Source organism: Strigops habroptila, chromosome 3 (genome assembly GCF_004027225.2).
Source record: "Strigops habroptila isolate Jane chromosome 3, bStrHab1.2.pri, whole genome shotgun sequence".
Taxonomy (NCBI): Eukaryota; Metazoa; Chordata; class Aves; order Psittaciformes; family Psittacidae; genus Strigops; species Strigops habroptila.
The window spans coordinates 72,454,590-72,475,008 of NC_044279.2; the positions used below are offsets into that span (position 1 = coordinate 72,454,590).

The 20,419-nt window shown below is 35.4% G+C and overlaps 1 protein-coding gene across 3 annotated transcripts in view; it reads right to left on the reverse strand.

Annotated features, from left to right (window-relative positions):
* SLC41A2 (solute carrier family 41 member 2) overlaps positions 1 to 20,419 on the reverse strand; it is a 51,913-nt gene that overhangs the window by 18,122 nt on the left and 13,372 nt on the right. For all 3 annotated transcript variants that reach the window (XM_030478079.1, XM_030478082.1, XM_030478080.1), the window contains 5 exons: positions 15,703 to 15,774; positions 14,646 to 14,790; positions 12,624 to 12,770; positions 3,028 to 3,175; positions 2,379 to 2,458 (listed from right to left, as the gene is read on the reverse strand). In XM_030478079.1, the coding sequence (XP_030333939.1) occupies positions 2,379 to 2,458; positions 3,028 to 3,175; positions 12,624 to 12,770; positions 14,646 to 14,790; positions 15,703 to 15,774 (592 nt within the window). The remainder of the gene's footprint in view (positions 1 to 2,378; positions 2,459 to 3,027; positions 3,176 to 12,623; positions 12,771 to 14,645; positions 14,791 to 15,702; positions 15,775 to 20,419) is intronic.

The window sequence follows — 20,419 nt, forward strand, 5'->3', positions numbered from 1 at the left end:
ATTTACTGTTTTCCCTAGAGACATGTTTATAGCAAGCTGTCATTCTTAGCAATTAAAATTATTTACTTAAGTCAAATCACTAGCTGAAACTGTTAAAAAGGTAAAATGTAAACACACAGGCAATCCAGGTTTCACAGCCATTTTTTGTGAAAGAAAATGACAGTGAATAGGAGGCGTAGTTCCACTTACAAGAGCAGTCCATAACTGCTACAGGGTAAAAGACCATCATCATTACAACATCTGGCAGGAGCATAAGGCCTTGAGAAAGGTGTGTATCCATAAGACCTCTATTCATTGTAGGTAGCAAGTCTAGAATAAGTGAGTCTATAGATAATAAATGAGTCTATAGAGAAAATCCAGAAGTATTTTGTACTGGAGCAGAAATAGGAGCCTATGGGGAAACAGTAAGAAACAATCACCAGACAGTTGTCTTTTGTGATCAAGGGATGTCATCTAAGCAGGACCACTGGTAAGAGTACTGGTTTGAGTACACCTGCCTAAAAATAAAATACAATCCTTTTCTCTTAGAAAGCAAATCCAGTGGGTTACCAAAAAGGACAATTATAAGAAAAGTTACAGATGTAAAGCAGAAAAAAGCTGAAGATCAATATGCCTGCCTTGCCCTTTAGGTATCTGGAACTCAAATGGAAACACACAACAGGTAGACACAAGCACTTGCAATTTCTAATTAATATAAAGGCAAGGAAGCATAAAGGCTGGAGTGTAAAAACTAATTTACAGTTAGCAAGGAACACAAGTGGCAACACAGAAATGCTTCATATTAAAAGTAAGAAGAAAGGAATTATAGGGCCTTAATGGGAAAGAAGAACAAGCAACATGCTCTATGTAAGATAGAAATACTCAGTTCCTTTTTTCTACTGCCTTCATAAAAATGGTGATATTTGATCACAAACTGATATGTATTAGGGCCTGAGGGCAAGTTAAATTTAGTGCATGCTTAGAGAGTTAGATGAACAATCCATGAATTGGCAGTGATCGTTTTTGCAAACTGATTATCTCAGAGGTTAGAGAATACCAGAGGGCTGTACTGGGGAAAACAGAAAACATATCTTTAAAAAGGGACAGAAAGGACCATCTGGGGAATCTTTATATCAGTGAAATTTAAATTCCTACATAAGTATTACAACAAATTATTAAATAGGCAATTTATAAACACCTAAAAGATATGAAAGCTGTAAAACAAGAGCTAACATGAATTTGCCGAGAACATGCTTCTGCCAAAACAATACGATTTCCTCCTTTAACTGAACAGCTTGCCTAATGGTTACAGGAATAGATATACTAACCCTCAACTGTGGTAAAATGTTCTGGTGCTATCCCATGCTAATCTCCATTAGCAACCTCTGGAAAAGTAATTCTTTCAGGGTCATGTGATACAAAACCAAAACTCAGTGTCCATATTAACATTTTATTACCTAGGTGGAAAACAAGTGGTGGTAATTCATTTCATTGATAGCTTAGAAAACAGAAAATAATGTACCCATATGGAATTTACAAAGGCCAAATTAAGCAGTTTGTAAACCAAAAATTAGAAGTCAGATTCATCTTGCTAATTGGAGAAATGGTTTAAAAATCAACAATACATAGAAGTGCAAAATAATGTAAGGAATAAAATGGAAAAATACAAAAGGGGAAAGAAAAGCTATACAGCCACCCAGCCAGAACAGATCTAGTGATTACAATTACTGCAAACTAAATATGTATCAGCCCTGTGATACTGTGGGGGGGGGGGGGGAAAGGCATTTTCAAGCTGCATCAGTCCAGTAAGACATTACTTTGCCTTGTTTTTATTGTTAGAAGATAGAACACTTAACTTAAGGATCAAATTTTCACAAATACATTTCTTATACACCCAGAAAGTGCATAAAAAGTGTGGGAAACAACACACATTTTTCTTGAGAAACCTATTTACTTGCTTGTAGCATCCCTGTTAGTTCTTATATATGTGTACATTTACATGTAAATTACCATTTTGAAAACATGTCCTTGGATGTTCATAAGAAAATCCTTTGAAATAAAATTTTATCTACATTTTCCTCAGCCATAACCATTTCAATATAATATTTAATAATTGAATATTTGAATATACTACTTCAGTGTTTACACTTCCAGTTTCTTAATGCATACTTTGGGTTCCTACTTCTCACATTCTCTATTGTGTCTTAATGATTGTAGTAAATAAGATCAGGAAGGACTCCTTAGGTGTTCAAATAAACAATCGTAGACATCAAAATCAAAACTTGAAATTAATATGCCAGGTAGCAATTAGCATAACAGAAATTTACCGTAATAGACTTTTCTCAAAGCAAGATATATTATTTGATATATAGTAGCATATAATCCTGTTAGAGTCTTACCATTAATTACTGGGGTATAAACAACAATTCCAACTAAATTAGGATCAGATACAGTTGTGTCCAAAATAAGGCCACCAATACTGAAAAACAAAGTACGATATTTAGAATAAGGCAAACAAGTACATTAATTAGTATTTAAAAACATTTTAGCAGTGTTTTAAAACATCTTCAAACCACAATTTTCTTCTCAATTCATCTTTCCTCCTGCCCCATTATCTCATTCTCAGCGACAGACTAACATTGCTATAGTTATTTAGGTATAAAAATCGACTTCTTGTATAACAAAGACCAAAGAATTTCAGCCAATAACTCCAATGTTAAGACTCATAATTTTCAATGGATTAAATAATCTCTTAGATTAATGTAAAATCTTATTGGAAACTGCAGGAGATGAGTATCTCACCATTTTCTTAATTTGATACAGTACACTTCTGCTCAGTCATTGCCACAGGCTACTGCTGGCTTCCTTGCTCATTCCCACCTGTGACTTAACTTTGTAACTAACTTCCTCGTTTGGGGAAGATTAAAGTTTATTCACACTCTGTGTTCTAGAGGCTCCTTAAATGTTTCTTTTAAGTACATTCAGGTGTTAAATAAGATGCAGAGACACAGGATGACTATCAAGATGAAGCAAGATAAATAGACTTACCTGCTTATAACCATGGCAGTTATAACAGGCTCCCATCCTGAATGGAGAACAGTTCTGGTAGCTGGGTGTTTGGCAGCTATGACAATCCCCATCGGAGTCAGAGCCAAAAAAAAGGCACCAACCAAAGGAGATACATAGTAATATGTCCCTAAAATAATAATATGGGAAAAAAGAAAAAGAAAAAACCCAACTTTGACTTTCAAGACATTCCTGTATGTTTTTCCTAATTTAGAACTCTAAAATTAATTATAATATACATCATACAATTGAGGAACTTTAATAGTCTTTATCACTACCATACCTAAAGTTTCAACTACTGTAGTAAACAATATGGTTAATATCTGCCATATGTGACCACTCACTCCCATCTTCTCAAGAACAGAACTGTCTGTACAAAGAAGGAATTTTGAAGAGTATTTGCGTACAATGTTTTATGATAAAAATGCAATAAGGATGTGGAATATCAATCATTATTTTGTAACATATCGAAAAAAAAATCCTGAAGTGAATATGTTAAAATGCCTTTTGTTTATGCACAAATTCATAGCTTATGTACATCCCTTTCTTTCCAAAGCACTGATAATATGGTAATCTCCCTGGAAATAGCATATCTAAAATGATGCAAGCACAATGTGTAATATTGAGACATTTATATCAGTAGTTCTGTTGTTTTATAACCAGTCTGAGTCCGAAAATTCACAGCCACAATTCTGCTGCTTGCACCTATCCATCAGAATTGCATCATATTTCACAGGAACACACCTGCCAACACCAGTGAGTACCATCATAAAGCTGACCTTATAAGTCAAACAGCTGCCTCCACAGAAAGAATACTATTTTTTTCAGATTACTCGGGTTTATAATCTCATCCAAACAGAAGCTATTACAGTGATCCAAGACTTCCTAATTCAACAGTGAGGTAAATAACAGAAAACTTATCCTAATTGCAAATATACATACATATGTATATGTGTATCTATATAACCTATGCAAACATTCCACTTTTTCATATATTTAGTTTTATGAGAAATGTGGTCATGTATTTAATGTCATATATATTTTATCTAAACTTTCAGAATTTGGACAAGTCTTAATGCAAAATATTCTTTAAATTAATAGGTTGAAATGGTTAATGTAGAACACAGACACTTTAGCAAAGAAGAATATTTAGTAACTAAAAATGGATTCTTACCCATGTATTACGGCTTATTACACAGGCTGCAAATTCAAGCAATTACTACTTTAATGTTATCTTGGTGGAGCTAAAATTACTCCTAGAATTGCTGTAGAGTTTTTAGAAGTTACTATCTTTTTGCACTGACTGGTAACCTCTGCAGAAGAGCTGGCAGAAAAGATAGTAAGATACCTTTCACTGAGTAAGCTAAAAGTAGAAAGCTATTAGAACGTGAATGAGACAAAGCCCAAAAGAGAAGTAATTTTTTCCTTTCCTTATCTTACTGTTCTACAGTATATTATCTCCTTCTTTTGTAGTGCCTTTTTTTCCTCCTTTTTCTTCTTTCTGTGAACTAATAGGTAGGCCTAATGTAAAGAGTTCTTCCTCAAAAGAGTACACACAATACCTGATTCCTTCATTTTATAATTATAGTTTTGTTTTAGCAAACTTAATAAGACAAGACAGAAATGTACTGATGTAAGGTTCTTGAACTACTTCTTGCCTAGGTGAAAGCTTCCTCCCCCCCGCCTGCAATGAATATAGAACCCTGTGTGCACTAAAATTGGTCACATGGAAAGGTGTAATTCATTCTACATCTGTTTATTTAACATGTTGAAACTTCTCTCTTTTTCCCCCCCTCTCTTTTCTTTCCCCAGCCCCCCCAAGACATAAATGATTCCGTATCCCTGCTACTTTTTCTTTTTCCCTATCTGTTTCTCTCACATGGAACCAAGGTGAGGCATTAGTACGTACAAGATGCCCATAATCGATTTAAAGGTCAGTGAGAAGAATGAGAGAATAGCTCTAACATAGTATATTTAGTAAAATACAAAAGGGCACAAAATCAGTTCCAAGTCTTCGCAACATTTTTGGAGAGGTTGCCAATTTGATTAAACAGTAAAGTCTGCTAGTCAGCAAAGATCCTCTGTTGCAAACAAACACTGAACAGCAAAACACAGATGCAATGGTGAGCACTACCCTAATTAATCATTACTTTTTTATATTGTTTCACTTGTTCATCAACTATTAGCCCACTGTACTCTTTATTACAGGATGTGTGCCAACACAGGAAAGGAAAATAAAGTTAAAAAAACCTATCCCTTTTACAATAATTTCTTTTTTAATTCCACTAACAACTAAAGAACTTGCTAGAATGTGTTCATGAAAAAAGGGAGACTATGCACCAGTCTCCAAGCTTGGAGAGCTAGTCCAAGAATTTAGTCCAAGAATTACAAAGAAATAAGTAAAGTATATAATTCCTTTCTTCTCGGGAAAAAAGAAAAGTGCATATAAATAAAACTGAAATCAGTCCAGCAAATGAACAATGAACACTAACCAAGAATTATTTAATGGGTAACTTCTAAATAAATAATAACTATTTAAAATATAAAATATACATACACATATCATCCTGCCATAGAAATGTTTTGTTAGAAGTTTAAAAAAAAAAGAAAAGAAAATATGAGAAGACAGTCTCGCTAGTGTATAATGATTCATGAATTATAAATTATATTTATTTTAGTTATATCTGCAGTGCAACAGGACCATTTCAGAACTCAGCGAGCAGCCAGAAGCAAGGGCAGCTTTACAAATCTTGGAAAACATGACTAACCCATGGCTGATTATCCAATCTTTCAGTGGCTGAATTCAACATGTTTTAAGTTAGTTAACAGCAGCTACAGGAAAAAAAGGAAATTTCCATCCATAAAATGACAGAAGCTGTAATTTTTGCAGCAAACAAAGCAAAAGTTAGACGAACTTTCAAGAGGGTGAATATGTATTTTATGACAATAAAACCAAAGTGCAGAGTGATATAAAAGGCTATCTTTTGAAAAAGATACACATGAAAAGATATACATGAAAAAATATACATGAAAAAGAGATACATGAAACAAACTGCAACCAGTCGTATTTTTTACACATTGAAATAGGACTTTCAGGACTCCTCAGCAAATGGCTTAGCTTTGTTCCTCTGAGTCAACAGCAAGTGAGAGGAGTTAAATTTTTTGGCCTTACTGTTTAGCATTTTAGTATGTATAAATGTCTTCATTTCACCGTGGAGATAAGTACAGAGAAAACTTACAGAACAGATTTTATACCTGAGTTCTTTAAGTAGAGTTGGTCATCAAATGGATTATAAAAGCTACCCCATTGTTGCAATACTGTCAGAAGTTTCTTCTTGAAAAGAACAAAAGCCAGAAGTCGCTCTCAGGAGTGAGGGATCTCCAAGGACATGACACAGCCAGAGCTTAGATTATTTTCCTTTAAAAACCCCTTCTGCTATGATAATATACTAGGACTTTATTGGGATTCTTTGTTATAAAGTGCTTCGGGAATGATAATAAATAAACAGGTCAGCAACCATCCCCATGCTGCTAAACAAGGAGAAAATGCTCCATCCCTGGCAGCGTTCAAGGCCAGGTTGGACAGAGTCTTGGGCAACATGGCAGGGGGGTTGGAACTAGATGATCTTAAGGTCCTTTCCAACCCTAACTATTCTATGATTCTATATATATTTAATCTGTTTGCAAGTTCTAGATCAGACAACTGAAATTGTGCCTGCCCAGGCTTTTAAAGACAAAATTTATATAAAAATTAAGGCAAGGCAGTTGCTCCCTACCAAAACTTTAAATTCTACTGCCTGTCTATGAAGCTGAATTAAAAACACAACTGTAGAAGCAAATAATAGGTTAGAATTACATTACAGAATCTGTCACAACTGAGGCTCCAGTTACCTACAGGACTAGTGAAACTACTCTAACTCTTAACCAGTCTAAATAACTCTCGGGAACAGAGCACAGGACTTTATTTTTTAGCTCTGGGAGACTACTTTTATCACACCTTATTATAAGAATCTAAAAAGATGTTAGCTTTAAGATGCATCTTTTAAGGTTCCTCTTCGAAGAACAAGCAAATGTCTTCTGCAACAGCTGGAGAATGGGAAGAGGGAATAAAGGACTCCTCTTTTAGGGCTCACTTCAGTTTTAATAGATTTATAGCAGGTAGCTTACATGGTGAAAGGAATCTTGCTCAACTTGGTTCTGCTATAGAATTTGTATCATCCCAGGGTGTAAGATCAACTCCTAAAAGCATTCAACTCTTCAATGAACTTCTGACTGTAACCCTAAATTAAAAAAGGAAGGAGGGAAGAGGAAAGACACAAGGTTCTCAACCGAGTCCCTATTAATCTTCATTTACTTTAAGCCCCTATTCCTTTAATAAACAGTGATATAAATTAATCTAGTTCAGAGAACTCAGATTCTTTGTGTTTTGCTCCTTGTGCAGGGTATCTACCGTGACATACTGTTCACTGCAGAGCCACTGAAAACAATGCAACCTCTAGTAGAAATTAGAGGCAAATTGGAAATAAACTATTTCAAAGCAACTGGTAGGAACCTGAAAATATTAATGTGACTCACATATCACATAATAATACGAATCACAATTTGTCTTCTCAACCTGGATCCAACATGCACAAGAGATACATGTGTATATTTAAGCCACATTCTGTAAGAAAAGAGGAAAGCTTTAAATGAAATCTTCAGATCATTACCAACAAATGACAAGCAACACTGACCTCCACATTTAATATACTGGGTTTCCCTATTCCAGAGCACTCCCCGTGTTCTGTTCGAGGAACAGGAGCCGTGCTCTACGACGGTCCTGGGGAGCCCTCTAGTGCTTTCCCCAACTATTTAACAACGACTCATAGATGCCGTTCTTTTTAGGCAGTTAAAGACACAACTGTTCACCCTTACTATTTAAATCCCCGTGTTTGATAGATTTGCCATTATTTTTAAAGCACTCAGATAAACTTTGAAGAAATTATATACATAATAGTGGCCAAACAAGATGTTTGACTTGGCCCTAGCCTAGGTAAAAATGAGACCCCCAGTCCTTTTTCCCTGACTGTTCTGGGAATGCCATGAAGCATCCTATCAAACTAAAGGCTGAGCACAAGTGTATAGCTCTGTTACAGAGAAGCATAAAACTTGTACATAAATAATATCCCCCCCATTCCAGTCTTGTTATCTGAAAATAGTTCTTCCCATTCAGAGAGCAGTCTCAATCTTGCACTTTTGTCCCAGTATATTTGAGTAATTAGGCTAATAAATCATAGGGGGAAAATATCTCAGAATGCAGTTCAAAAGTGGATCCCACCTGTTTCATTACTAGCTCATAACTTGTGGATTTCTTAATAACATTCCCATTGTGCTTGCTATTCTAGCATTGAGAAAGCAGGGAAATGACAAAAAGAACATAAGAACATCCATGCTGGGAGAGGCCAAAGGTCTTGTCTAGTCCAGTATCTTGTATCTGACTATGGTCAACAGTTCAGGCTTGCGCAAAGAAGAAAAGAAAATTACAAGTTTGGAGTGTGCTCTGCCAGCTTCTGCTGCTGTTTGCCTCAGGGATTTTATCACTCAAGTTTCCAACTTCATCTGTCTGTTCAATAGTCCTCAATGGTCTCTTCTCTGATTAATTTATCCAAATAGTTTTTGAAAATCACTTTGGTCCTCTGATTACATTATGGCAGTAAGTTTCACATCCTAATCACATATTTTATAAAGGAGTTTCTATTTTGTTTTTTTTAACCTGTTGCCTAGTCATTTTCTGAATGCCACTTCCCTGCCATCCACAACTTTATATACCTCTCCTGAGCTGAAGCTACTCCGTATTTTTATTCCTTGTTACTATTTCATAGTTCAAATACATGCATCTTGGAAACCACACATTTCCAAGAGCTTTGTGGCATGTTCTTACTTCAGAAAGACTCTCTGCTTCCTAAGAGAAAGAAATACAAAGACACTGAAAAATATAAAGAGCAGAAGCAGCTACTTTAGCGATAACTAGATAACTGTATGTATCACCAAAACAGAAATATTTCCAGAAGACCACACAGAAAGAAAATTGGGAGTAACTCTTAGAAGCATACTTATACTTGAGAGTAGTAATCCTTCCCCCTACACATGTGTGGGATCTACTTTTCAACTGCAGTGGCTTACTAAAATGTGAATGGCCATGAAAGTTGTAAAAATAGCAAAAAATCAGTTCAAGCTGGCTCTACATCTTTTTTCATTCCTCTGAGAAACATCAGGCCATCTTCAACTAGAGGTGTAAATTTCTGGAAATGCGTGAAAAGAAAAAATAAGTCCAAGGTTCTTTTCCCATCTTCTTCTAGGAGTTGAGTGGGTTTTGTTTGGTTGGGTTTTTAGATTAAAAAAACCCCATCCATAGTTTAGGAGAAATGGAAATATTAGTAGTAATTAGTTACTTAAAACAAGAGAAACATGTTATCTATAATTTATATAAAGCATAGGAAGCAGTACTAGATATAGTCACAAAATAATATGTTGTTTATTTACAAATGACAAATGTAGCCACTATTAAAATCCAGCTACTATTATAACACCAGCACATGTAACTAAGTTTTGCCTGTGGCCACAATTTTAAAAAAATGGAAAGGAGTAGAGGAAGCTGTTTAAAAACAGTAAGACTCAGTTTTAAGGATTTACTGTCTTTGAATCATATGGGTTCAACTTAAGCAATTATGTAGAAAACATTACAATGCATAAGAAACATAAGGAACTAATATTTGTAGGGGAAAGATTTAGGAAACAATTAAAAAATCACTGGCATATTCACTACAATGTAGTTTACAAGGGAAAATTTTAAAACCCAAAATGAAGTTTGACCTATAGGACATAAGTTTCTAAGAAACTTCATTTGAAATAGTTACTAGTTAACATTTGAAGCCTGAAGTCTAGCATTAATTATTTTAAATCAAACACGGTCTTGACTAGAAAAAAATTTAACCATAACTCTAGCCCCAAATCTAATCTCAGTGTTAACACAAATTTGGCAAATGCTTCCAACTCCACACCTACCAGATAGCTGGTATACGCCAATACTCCCAGCTAACTCTCTCCTAGCAAACTGCTTTCCATCTAGCTAGTATACCAACTTCCCTGACATGTAATTGACTAGCATAAGCTCTACTTTTTACCTGAATTCCAATCAAACATATCAATTGTTGGGACCTGAAATTAAGCAGAATAACCCAGTGTTCCAGTCTAATAAGATTTTGGAGTATAGCAATAAATCTAGATAAACAGGCTCTAATAAGCTAAACTAATTATTATCCCAGCCCTAGCATTAGCTGAAAACACCAAATTTAATAAGAATAGAAGCTTCCTCTCTTTTTCTTATCAGGACGAAAGAAGAGTGGTCAAAAAAATCTTTACCAATTTTGTTTTCAATGTAAGTCTATAAACTTCCCTAAAAGAAGTATTCAAATGAAGTATTAGATAAATAAGGTTTTTTATTAAAATAGAATATAAATTATTTAAATATAGTTATAAAATAAACATTACAATTGAAGTTTTAACAAAAATACAGAAAACATTAAAAATGGCTGTATTGCACACTGATATACTTACGCTGACATCATGTCAACACTTTCTAAGTATGAAAAATCAAATACTGAAAATACCGTACCATCAGTTAAAAACTAGGAAACAAAATGGCAAGGCACACCAAGGTAGCTTAAGTCTTACTAGATACCTTTTCTGAAGTTGCAATACTTACACAGAACGGCTCAAATTTTTACATAAAAGGGCTTGAACAATGAGCACAGCTGAAGAATGTATGTGGTGATACCAACATGCCTGGTAAAATAATCATGGACAACACAAGATTTGGCCTGTGGTATCCTATAGTTAAAACACAATATACTTCAAAGAGTTTGTGTGGAAGGAGTCAGTTGCGGCAATAACTTAGTTTTATACATTGTTTATTTAACAATAAAGTATTGTTTATAGAGGAGATGAACATTCTTCTCCTGTGAAGAAATGTTTTCACGCTGTTTCTTCATGAAGGAGATGAAGAATCGGGAAGAAAAAGACTGATTTTTTAGTTCCTCATTCTCATTTTCCAAGCTTACATCTCCTTTGTGACAATCAAGCATTTCATTACATCAGTTACTATCTGAGCATGCTTCGATAATAATAACTATAGGCATATTCATTTTTAGTGGACACTGTAATGATGAAGTTTCATCAGTGATCTGTCGCTTTAAGAGAGTAGGCTTTAGACAATACTGGTCCTAGGAATCAGAGAAACAGTTTCAAAGGGACTATAAAAACATGCAAATAACTAGTGGAAGAGAAGAACTGGAAAAAAAAGTCATTCATAAGAAAATTAGTTCGGAGCTGTTTACATGTAATTCACCTGTTCGTAGCTATTAATGGGAAAGTAAGTAAGTAAAGAGCAAAAAACTGTCACCAAGAAGCCAGACAGAACGGAAGTGCATGAAGTAGGACTAAATCACTGCCCTCTGTAGTCAGTAGTCAACAAAAGCCTCTCCTTTGCTGCTTAGCTATTCAGTGTGGTTACACATTTTTTCATCTTTCATGGCAGATCTGCTGTTCTAAAGAAAGCTACAGCTAAATTAGCAGAATATGTTCAAAATATAGACACCAAATTTGTAAGACAAAACAAAACAAAACAGAAGACGGTGGAACCATTATTTGGAAAAGCTGGACGTGGTTACTTCATTTGCTGAAAAGCAGAAGGAAACGCTGGTAAAATCAAGCAAAGGTGCAGGGAAAAGGCAGGAGACATGGAAGTGTCACACTGTGAGGGAAACAGGAGATAAGAAAGAGCTTAAGAAACTGGTATTGGAAGCTGGAGTAGGGGAGATGAGGAAACAAGAAGGTATTGCAATGGGAGCTGAAAAGCACATGGAAGGAATCAGAAGGAACTCACATAGTCTTTAACTCATTTAAATGTCCTAGCAATCACAAAGCACAAATCTATCTAAAATCAGGCTTCACTTCTTTGAATACACACTTGTTCTTGACCTGCTATTGTTACTCCGATTACATAAATTATTTTTACTTTGATTTCGGGGCGTAGCTGCAGCTCAAGAGGTATTTCAATGGTGTCTAATACCACAATTTAACAAAGACATTTTCTCAAAGCAGAATTCCTCTCCCAGCAGCTTATCAAGATAGCCAATTCAACTCCTTCCCCTCAGTGCAAGGGGAGAACAATTTAAAAGGAGTCTGGAAAGCAAATATTTGATTTAGGGGTGGGCATTCAAGGAAACTTGTGTGAAGACAGCTTCCCTTCCCCTCAAGGAAGCAGAGTAAATTCAGCAACTACCATTTCTAATTCACATGTAGATTGACTGTGATACCATAAGAATCTCTCAGATATTAGTAGATTGTGCTAAGACTGTGGTTAGTGACTTCTAAAAAGATCATGGCATAATATTACAACCAAAGATTTATCACTCAACAGTATAAATGTTGACAAAAAAAGTCAGTCAAACTAAAAGGTGTTCTGAACCTCTCTCTCCCCACCTTCCTAACCCGAAAGAGATTCCTAGGGAGGCATACACACTTAGAAACATACTTACCAAGGCAAGTATAAAGACCCTGACTTATCCATGCTAGTATAGCAAGAGTGATAAGATCTCCAAAACTTGCTGCTATAGGAGTGGCAACATTGTCAGGATTAATACCAGTCTTCTTTGATCCAACAATAACTCCAACCATTATTATTCCTAGAGTCAACAAAGAAGACAGTGCAGTAACCATATCTACTATTGTAACTCCACAGAAAATTCCAAGATGATGGCAATTTCAAACTTAATAAATAAGAAGTCAGTGGTTTTGCCCCAGGATGATTGTTCTTATCTAACTAATGTCTGTATTTTTTAGTTTAAGCTGTTTTTAAAAATGAGGTTTAAAAAATACAGTAAGCACACACAAAAAAATGAAGAACCATCTGCACAATGAACTGTTTTGCTTATGATTAGAATTAACACTATAGAAATTGTATCAGCCATTTCCTGAAGTATAAAATATGCAGTGTATTATTTCCACACTCTATTAGCTTTTGCTGACTGAAATTTAAATTACACTAGGCTGAAAACAACATAAGATTAAATACTTTGACATCTGATATGGTGCAAGATTTTCAGTCACAGACTCAGCACCGAATGTCAAGAAGCTACATCACAAATTAAAACCAAGACAACCTATAATAATGTTACTTGTTACACAGTTAAAACAATTAATTTAGGGATGTTGGTTTCTATTTTTTTCCTATAAACAGCAACACTACCTTTTAAAGAGGAATTTCCCTGAAGAATGCAAGTGTCTACTAAAAATAAAATTCACATTGTTACTAAAAGTCTTCTTTGGTATTAACCAAGTAATTGCCTTCTCATCATACACTATACATAAGAGATTCAACTATGTATACTATCCTTTATGTTATTTTAAATAATTTTTGATTTGGTATTATAATTTTCATGTATTTTTGCAGTCTTTTGTATTGTAGGCTACATAAGGAGTTCACTTGCAGTGAAACTGCCTAAAGAGTTATGCTGCACGAAATTCTCAAAATAAAGAACTGAAATAATCCCATAGGATCATGATATTTCAAAAGCACCTGTTTCACATGCAGGAGGATGAAGCTTAGAAAGTGATATCCCATGGTGGCCCATCATCAGACACCAACAAAAGTTTCTCTTCATGTCCAAATTATACATGAGAAACAGAAATAACACACTTGTTCCCCAGTTCTTTTGCTGCTCTTAATTCTGTGCATGATCAAACTCAATGGCTTTGTAGTAATTTAAAAGAGTGTGTGTTCTTAATTCCATGCAAAACTTTAATAATTCTGTAATTTTCACACAAGTAAGCATATCAAATTAGTAAAAAAAGGAAGTTAAACATTTTACTTGATTTATTACTACTAAGACTATCGACTAAGTATTTTCATTAAGAATATATCACAAGTAGAGGTACTTCCCACCCCTCCTCATGTCCATCAAGTAACATCTTTTGTGCTTAAATGTTTCCTGACAATTGGGAAGAAAAGATTAAATGCGTCACGCCATATGGCTCCAGACAGACATTGGCACTGTTTGCAGAGGGGGAATTGAACTTGGCCCAAACCCTTCACATAACAAGCCAATTTGTTCACTTCAGGTACAAAGCAGAGCACAAACTAACATAGAAGCACCATGGGCAACCAGGAACTTTGGATTCAGCTGAGCTAAAATGCAGGCTCACTTGAGTTTAATTACAACTAAGTTCTACCTGTTCAGTACTAAGAATATATTTTGTACATTAATGAATATAGAAAGCACGGAGAAAAAGTTCCTTATCATATTAGGTAAAAGCTAAAACCCATACTTTTTGGTTTAGATATGCTCAGGAGGTCATACAAATCAAAACCTTTTTAAAGGATGTAATACAATATGCAGACCTATATGGAAACTGCAAAAGGGCATCCTATTTCTCAGCTGTGTTTCAGATGTATTATACCTTACTGGATTTGAACTTCTGAGGAATAGCAAAGTAATGTACATTCAGTGTCAACAGAAAACTAAAAAACTGTAAAAAGGTAACATATATACTCCTTTTACCTTGTAAAAGAGAAGCTATGAAGGCAGTTGCTACGCTGCTAGAACACAGAAGAACAGAATGATCAAAGCGGTATTTGCCCTCTGGAATCCAGCCCAATATAACTGCAGCCACTGCTGCCAAAAAACCAACTACTGTTGCCTGAACCTGGAAAAGAAAAAAGTGAACATTTCTTAAAATAACTGATAGACTTAAGAAGGCTACAGAATAATTTTCTGTTATTTTTTCCTCCTCTTTGTCTTTCTTTGCAAGGTGCAAAGTGAACACGCTCATCCATTTTGTAGAGATGATGATAACCTTGGACGATCAAGAAGAAAAATCTTACGCTAGCAGAAAAGGCTTTACCAGCATCCCAGAGACTCAAGAATAACAAAAGTAAAATCAGGGAAAAGAGCTGAGGATTTACCAGAAGCCAATGCCTAAAGAGGCTCCCAAGCCCCTTAAAACAGTGAAGTCAGAACATAAACTTTTCACCTATTTTTTGAGCATGTTGTATTGTAACATATGAACATAAAATAGTTCTTAATCTTAAGAAATAGTTGCTTTGGAGAACAAGCACTCCTTTCCTCAAATGACTCAGCTATTTAAAATATTGTTTATTATTTATATTATTTATTTTTATTATTTATTATTATTTATATTTATTATTTAAAATATTGTTTATCATCCAAAAGTTCTGTCACATTCTTTAAACATTGAATCCAATGCAAATACAGTACTGAAAGCATTTGAGAGGTCAAATTTAAAAGGTTTTGCCAAATCTGCAATTTTTATTTAATCATCTTCAGATCCTCTCTCAGAAAAATTAGAAAGGAAATACCCTTGGTACAGTTACATAGAATACTTTACCTCTTTATCTGATAAATATAAGCTCATACTGTTTTAGAGAACTACACTGTTCCAATAAAATGGTCATGCAAATATTGTACACTAAGTATGAGCCAGTGTAGTAGAGCTAGTCTCCCATTGACACTGTCCATCTCCATACTTACTGACGTTTTCAATAACAAAGTTACTGAAAAAGTCCAAGAGTTAATCAAATAAATCCACTCTATTTACCTGTTTTAAGGCCAAATTGCCAATTATTAGGTTCCATTTCTCAATGGGAGAATCCATTTTTCCAACATTTACCTGTCAAAATTACAAAGGAATTTCAGACAATTTACAATTGTATTACTTGAAAATGCACTTACAAGGCAGAAACCCACAAATAATTCAACTCAGACAAAGAAAAGAGACATTTTGAAAGCAAGCTAAAGCCAAGCTGTACTTATTTCAAGTCAAGTATTGCTGTTGATTTTAAATTGTACTTACAGAAACTATCCAAAAGTAGCTAAACTTGATGCAGTTTTACACGGTAACTTGTTTAATATTTGCTTTACCATGCAAGATACTCTAGTCACCTCACATTCCAGGAATGTCCAAGCACCACCAGCAATTAGATCAATGGCTGGAAAGGAAACTTAACAGTGTGCGGTCACTTTAAACTGAATTTGTTTCTATGGTCCTTAAATTCCATAAGCCAATAGAAAAATGTGTAGATACACGTGTGTGTGGACACACGCACTCTCATGCAAGTGTGTTAATTGATTGCAATGAAACTATCTGCATAAACAGGAAGTGCTTACAGAAGGTCAGAAACCACATCTAATACCGTTTTGTATTATACAAAATAGCTAAAGACTTCCGATGCTGTAAGTCTAAACCTAAGGCAGCAATTGGAAAAACAGTCAATAAATCATTCTAAGAAATGGCACAATATATATACAGTTTTTTATAACATATTTCCTACTTCTACTTTTTTTTTCTGAGTTTGAGGGGGTTTTTTTGAGGGTTTTTTTTTTGAGTTTTTGAGTTTTTTTGAGGACAAGATCTGAAGAACAGTACATACCACTGCAGTGTGACTACATTTAAAAATAACTTCCTTTTTGAGATAACTGAATTATTTTTTACGTGTTGAGCATAAATTTTAGTGGTTTTTTCCACAGAATACTAATTTATAATATAACATACTTCTCAAAACACAGGAAGTCTTAATGCCTATATTTTTCATCTTTTGATTTCTTTCCAGTAGGTTTTACTTCCTTTTTTTTTTTTTCATTTTGTTCCATTTTGTGATATTAGTGACTTGCAAGTAACAAAGTATTAAAAGAAATGCTAACGTCAAAACTTAGAAATATAATAAGACACTTTATCTCAATCTACACTATAAACACTTTACAGTATTCAAAGTACAGTCAAATCTCTGCAAATACATGCATTAAGTTTAAATTTTACAGCAATATTTAAGGAAGTGCAGGTAAAAATCTTCTTTGCGTCCTTACAGATATATGCTAAATGGACAAAATGGCAGGCCATGCAGAGAGCTTCACTCTTTTTCTCCTTTGAAGAAGTTTTGGAACAGTACCCAAAAAAATCCCTGGTAAAACAGTAATCTTGCAACATGTTTAATCCAGCCTAAAGTGAGCTGCTGCCAAATGGCATAGTTCTTCTCTCCTCTAGTATCAGCTACATGTTCATGTTTTCTTGAACCAGATCTACCCATTCCATGCGTGAGTTCATGGCAACTTAAATTTGCTTGCTGGTTTTACGGAAAATGCTTTTTTTGAGGGAGTGAAAAGTGCATGCAACCATGCACAAATGCTCTTAGAGTTTGGAAGGTAGAAAAAGAAAGAGCAGGACCACTCCTTTCAGCTGCAGATTTCCATAAAGTAAAATCAAGTTTATTGTGATACTGTGGAATAGGTGGACCTAAACAAAAGGTCTGTAAAGTCATATTGCTAATGCATAATCCTGATAATACACAGTCAAAACAAGAGTTTGCAAGTTTACAGGAATGACTGGATGAATGGTGTCTTGGTGTTGGGTTTTTGTTTTATACTTCCTCTTAAAAAATGAAAAAAAAAAAAGGAAGAAAAAGTAAGTGTGAACTGAGACAATAAGAGTGACCCAATCTACAGCATAAAGCTGAAAAATATAAAAGACACAACATAAATATTGTGCTTGAATGGACAGTTGACCTAAGTATACCACACACAGTGATGCAGGCACAGCAGTGGGCAGAGGGAGAAGAGCTTACATTAACATTAGCACCAAAAAGAAGTACAAGCTATGCTCTGAGGTAGACTAAAAACACAGTCTTGAGACAAATTTAGTGAAATCATAGAATCATAGAATAGTTTGGGTTGGAAGGGACCTTTAAAGTTCATCTAATCCACTCCTCCTGCAATGAGACTGATTCTAAAGTGGACGGGAAATTCAGCAGTAGAAATGCAAGGTCTAATAGTTGTGACCAGTAAGAAGCAGCTAAAGTAGGAATCTGGGCAACAACATGAATGAAGGTAATCAGACAACACTTGAAACCATATGCATTATGGGTAACAGAAACTTGCTAACAAGACTTTACTTTTTGGCTGACTACATAATTACAATGAAGTAAAGATAATTAGCTTACAGCCCCAAAAGCATAGATGTGTGTACAAATTCAGATGCAATTGTAAGCGAACTGGGCAAAAAGGGTAAGAATTAGCTCCAATGCTGAACTTGTGTTAGAAATTTCCTCCTTAAAGGGTAAAGCTATTCACAGGGGCACAGTCTTGCATTTACTGTAAAGACAGTAGCTGTTGGGGAGCCACCTAGTGCAAATCTAGGTCAGAGAAGAGAAGATTAATCATACAACTGCCTCCAAATAGCTGTTTAGATATGTTCTGAATTAACACTCTTTTCTGTTTTCACGTGGTATGAGGAAGACAAGACCAAAGATTAGATGGCTAAATTGAGTAAAGGGTCAATGAAATCAGTGCGAAGAATGCAAAGGTCAGAATAACCTATTTCATAGAGGTCTGAGAGAACTGACATGAAAATTGCAGGTCTAGTGGTAAGCTTTTTGATTAAACTCTCCAGTAAGCAATGATACAGTGTAACACAGCACCTCTTTTTAAAACCTGGGGGAAGTAGAGCAATCAAGGCAACTGACCTGGAGTTCAAATTCATATCTGGCAATTAAGCCCAAGCTGTCACCTGTGAGAAGCTACATGTAACATGTAGTAGGTTTCCACAGGATTTTGGTTTGTTTACTTTTTTGTTTGTGTTTAACGACTGATCAGAAACATTACAGAGGTCTTGTGTATTTGTTTGCCTTTGCAGTAGCACTAGCAGGGATATGGCTGGCTATCCAGCTCTCAGATCTGTGCACATAGCGACTGGTGTTGAGTGTAAAAAGATGATACATAAGAAAACTGGAAGGTTCTTTGCAAAATAAATTTCTTTTTTCCTGTTTGTTTTTTTATTGGGTGGGGGGTTTTTTTACATATAAAAACTAAATATTATCTCATTAGCATTATCTTGATAATGACTTACCTGTACAGTTCTTATTTTGTACAGTATTGTTCTCTTAAATCTCCACTGTGTTGTGCACATGTACATACACACACTCCACTACATTTCCTAATGAACTCTTCACCAACTAGAAAAAATTAGAGCCACCATTGGCAAAAGAGAGAACATTCACTGAACTGTGACAAGCCTCTCCCTCCTCCCTGTGAAGGATTCCCAATGAACTTACAATATGACTAAGGAAGTCCCAGAAAGTATTTCAATAACCTGTGTAACTTAGTCCAGGGTCTGCCATGATTGTTGAAGAAAACAGGTCATACAAGGAAATTAGAGGCATTAGAGAACAAACAACAAAAAAAGAAAACCCCACACGTTTGTTGATGCAAAGCTGAGAAGTAGCTTGGTGCCAGTGGTGCCGTGACTGTGACTTAGAGCAATGAAAAGAAACTGGAACTCCCACATGCCAGACAGAACTGTCTGAAGAAATGTACACTTCACTGACCTCTTCTTCGCCAGTTAATTAACCTTTATGGTAAAAGGATGTGAACAGCGCTGGCTAACCTCATTTGGCCAAGACAGACTTATGACAGCTTCTGGCACAGGGGTGAAAGGAAGCCTTCATGGCATGCTTGAGTAAAAACCTCTGAAGCACTCACAGATTTCTATCTTGGTGAGACTTAATGGCAGTGGTAAATGGCACTAGCAACACTGCTCAGACTAAGCCCACCCAGAATAGACTGTTTGAGTCTTGGTAGGAGTTTCGGCTTCAAATGGCTCTGAAAAATCATGTTGAAGACATCTACAGATCATGTTACCACACAGTTACTGGGATACTCTTAAGAATGCAATTTTGGGCTGAGCTGAATGGCCTGAACCTCATGATGCCAACTTTAGTTAACCACTGAACATGCAGCCAGTGTTGTGGAAACTCCAGTATCCTTTATCTGCGTCTGTGAGAGGGAGACTTTGGTAACAGTTGATGGATAATAAGAATTGAAGTCAGGATTCCCAGAGCATAACAAAGGTCTGCACGACCGTTTTCAAAATGTTTCCTGAATGCTGTGAGGTTCACAAATGAAATGATATTGGTGAGGATGGGGAAATCAGCCACTGACTGGCCCAGAGAAGAAGTTCTGGAGTCATGATCTGGCAAAGGTCATAAGCTCAATTGAGACAAAGAATTAAAGATCCTATTAACTGAAGCAGAAGTGGTGGAACTGATTCTGACCCTCTTTTTTTAAGCCTTCAGTAAGGCACTGGTAGATCTTGGACTTCGCTGATTTTTCACTATGCAATACAAGCACTTTCAACCCTCAGGCCACGAACTGTACCAGTCATGAACAAATTAAGCAACAGGTCAGCAGCAAAAAAAGTAAGGTAAAAGACAAAAGTATCCATGCCTGACAGTAAAGGCAGTAAGGTTTAAACACAAAATATTGTT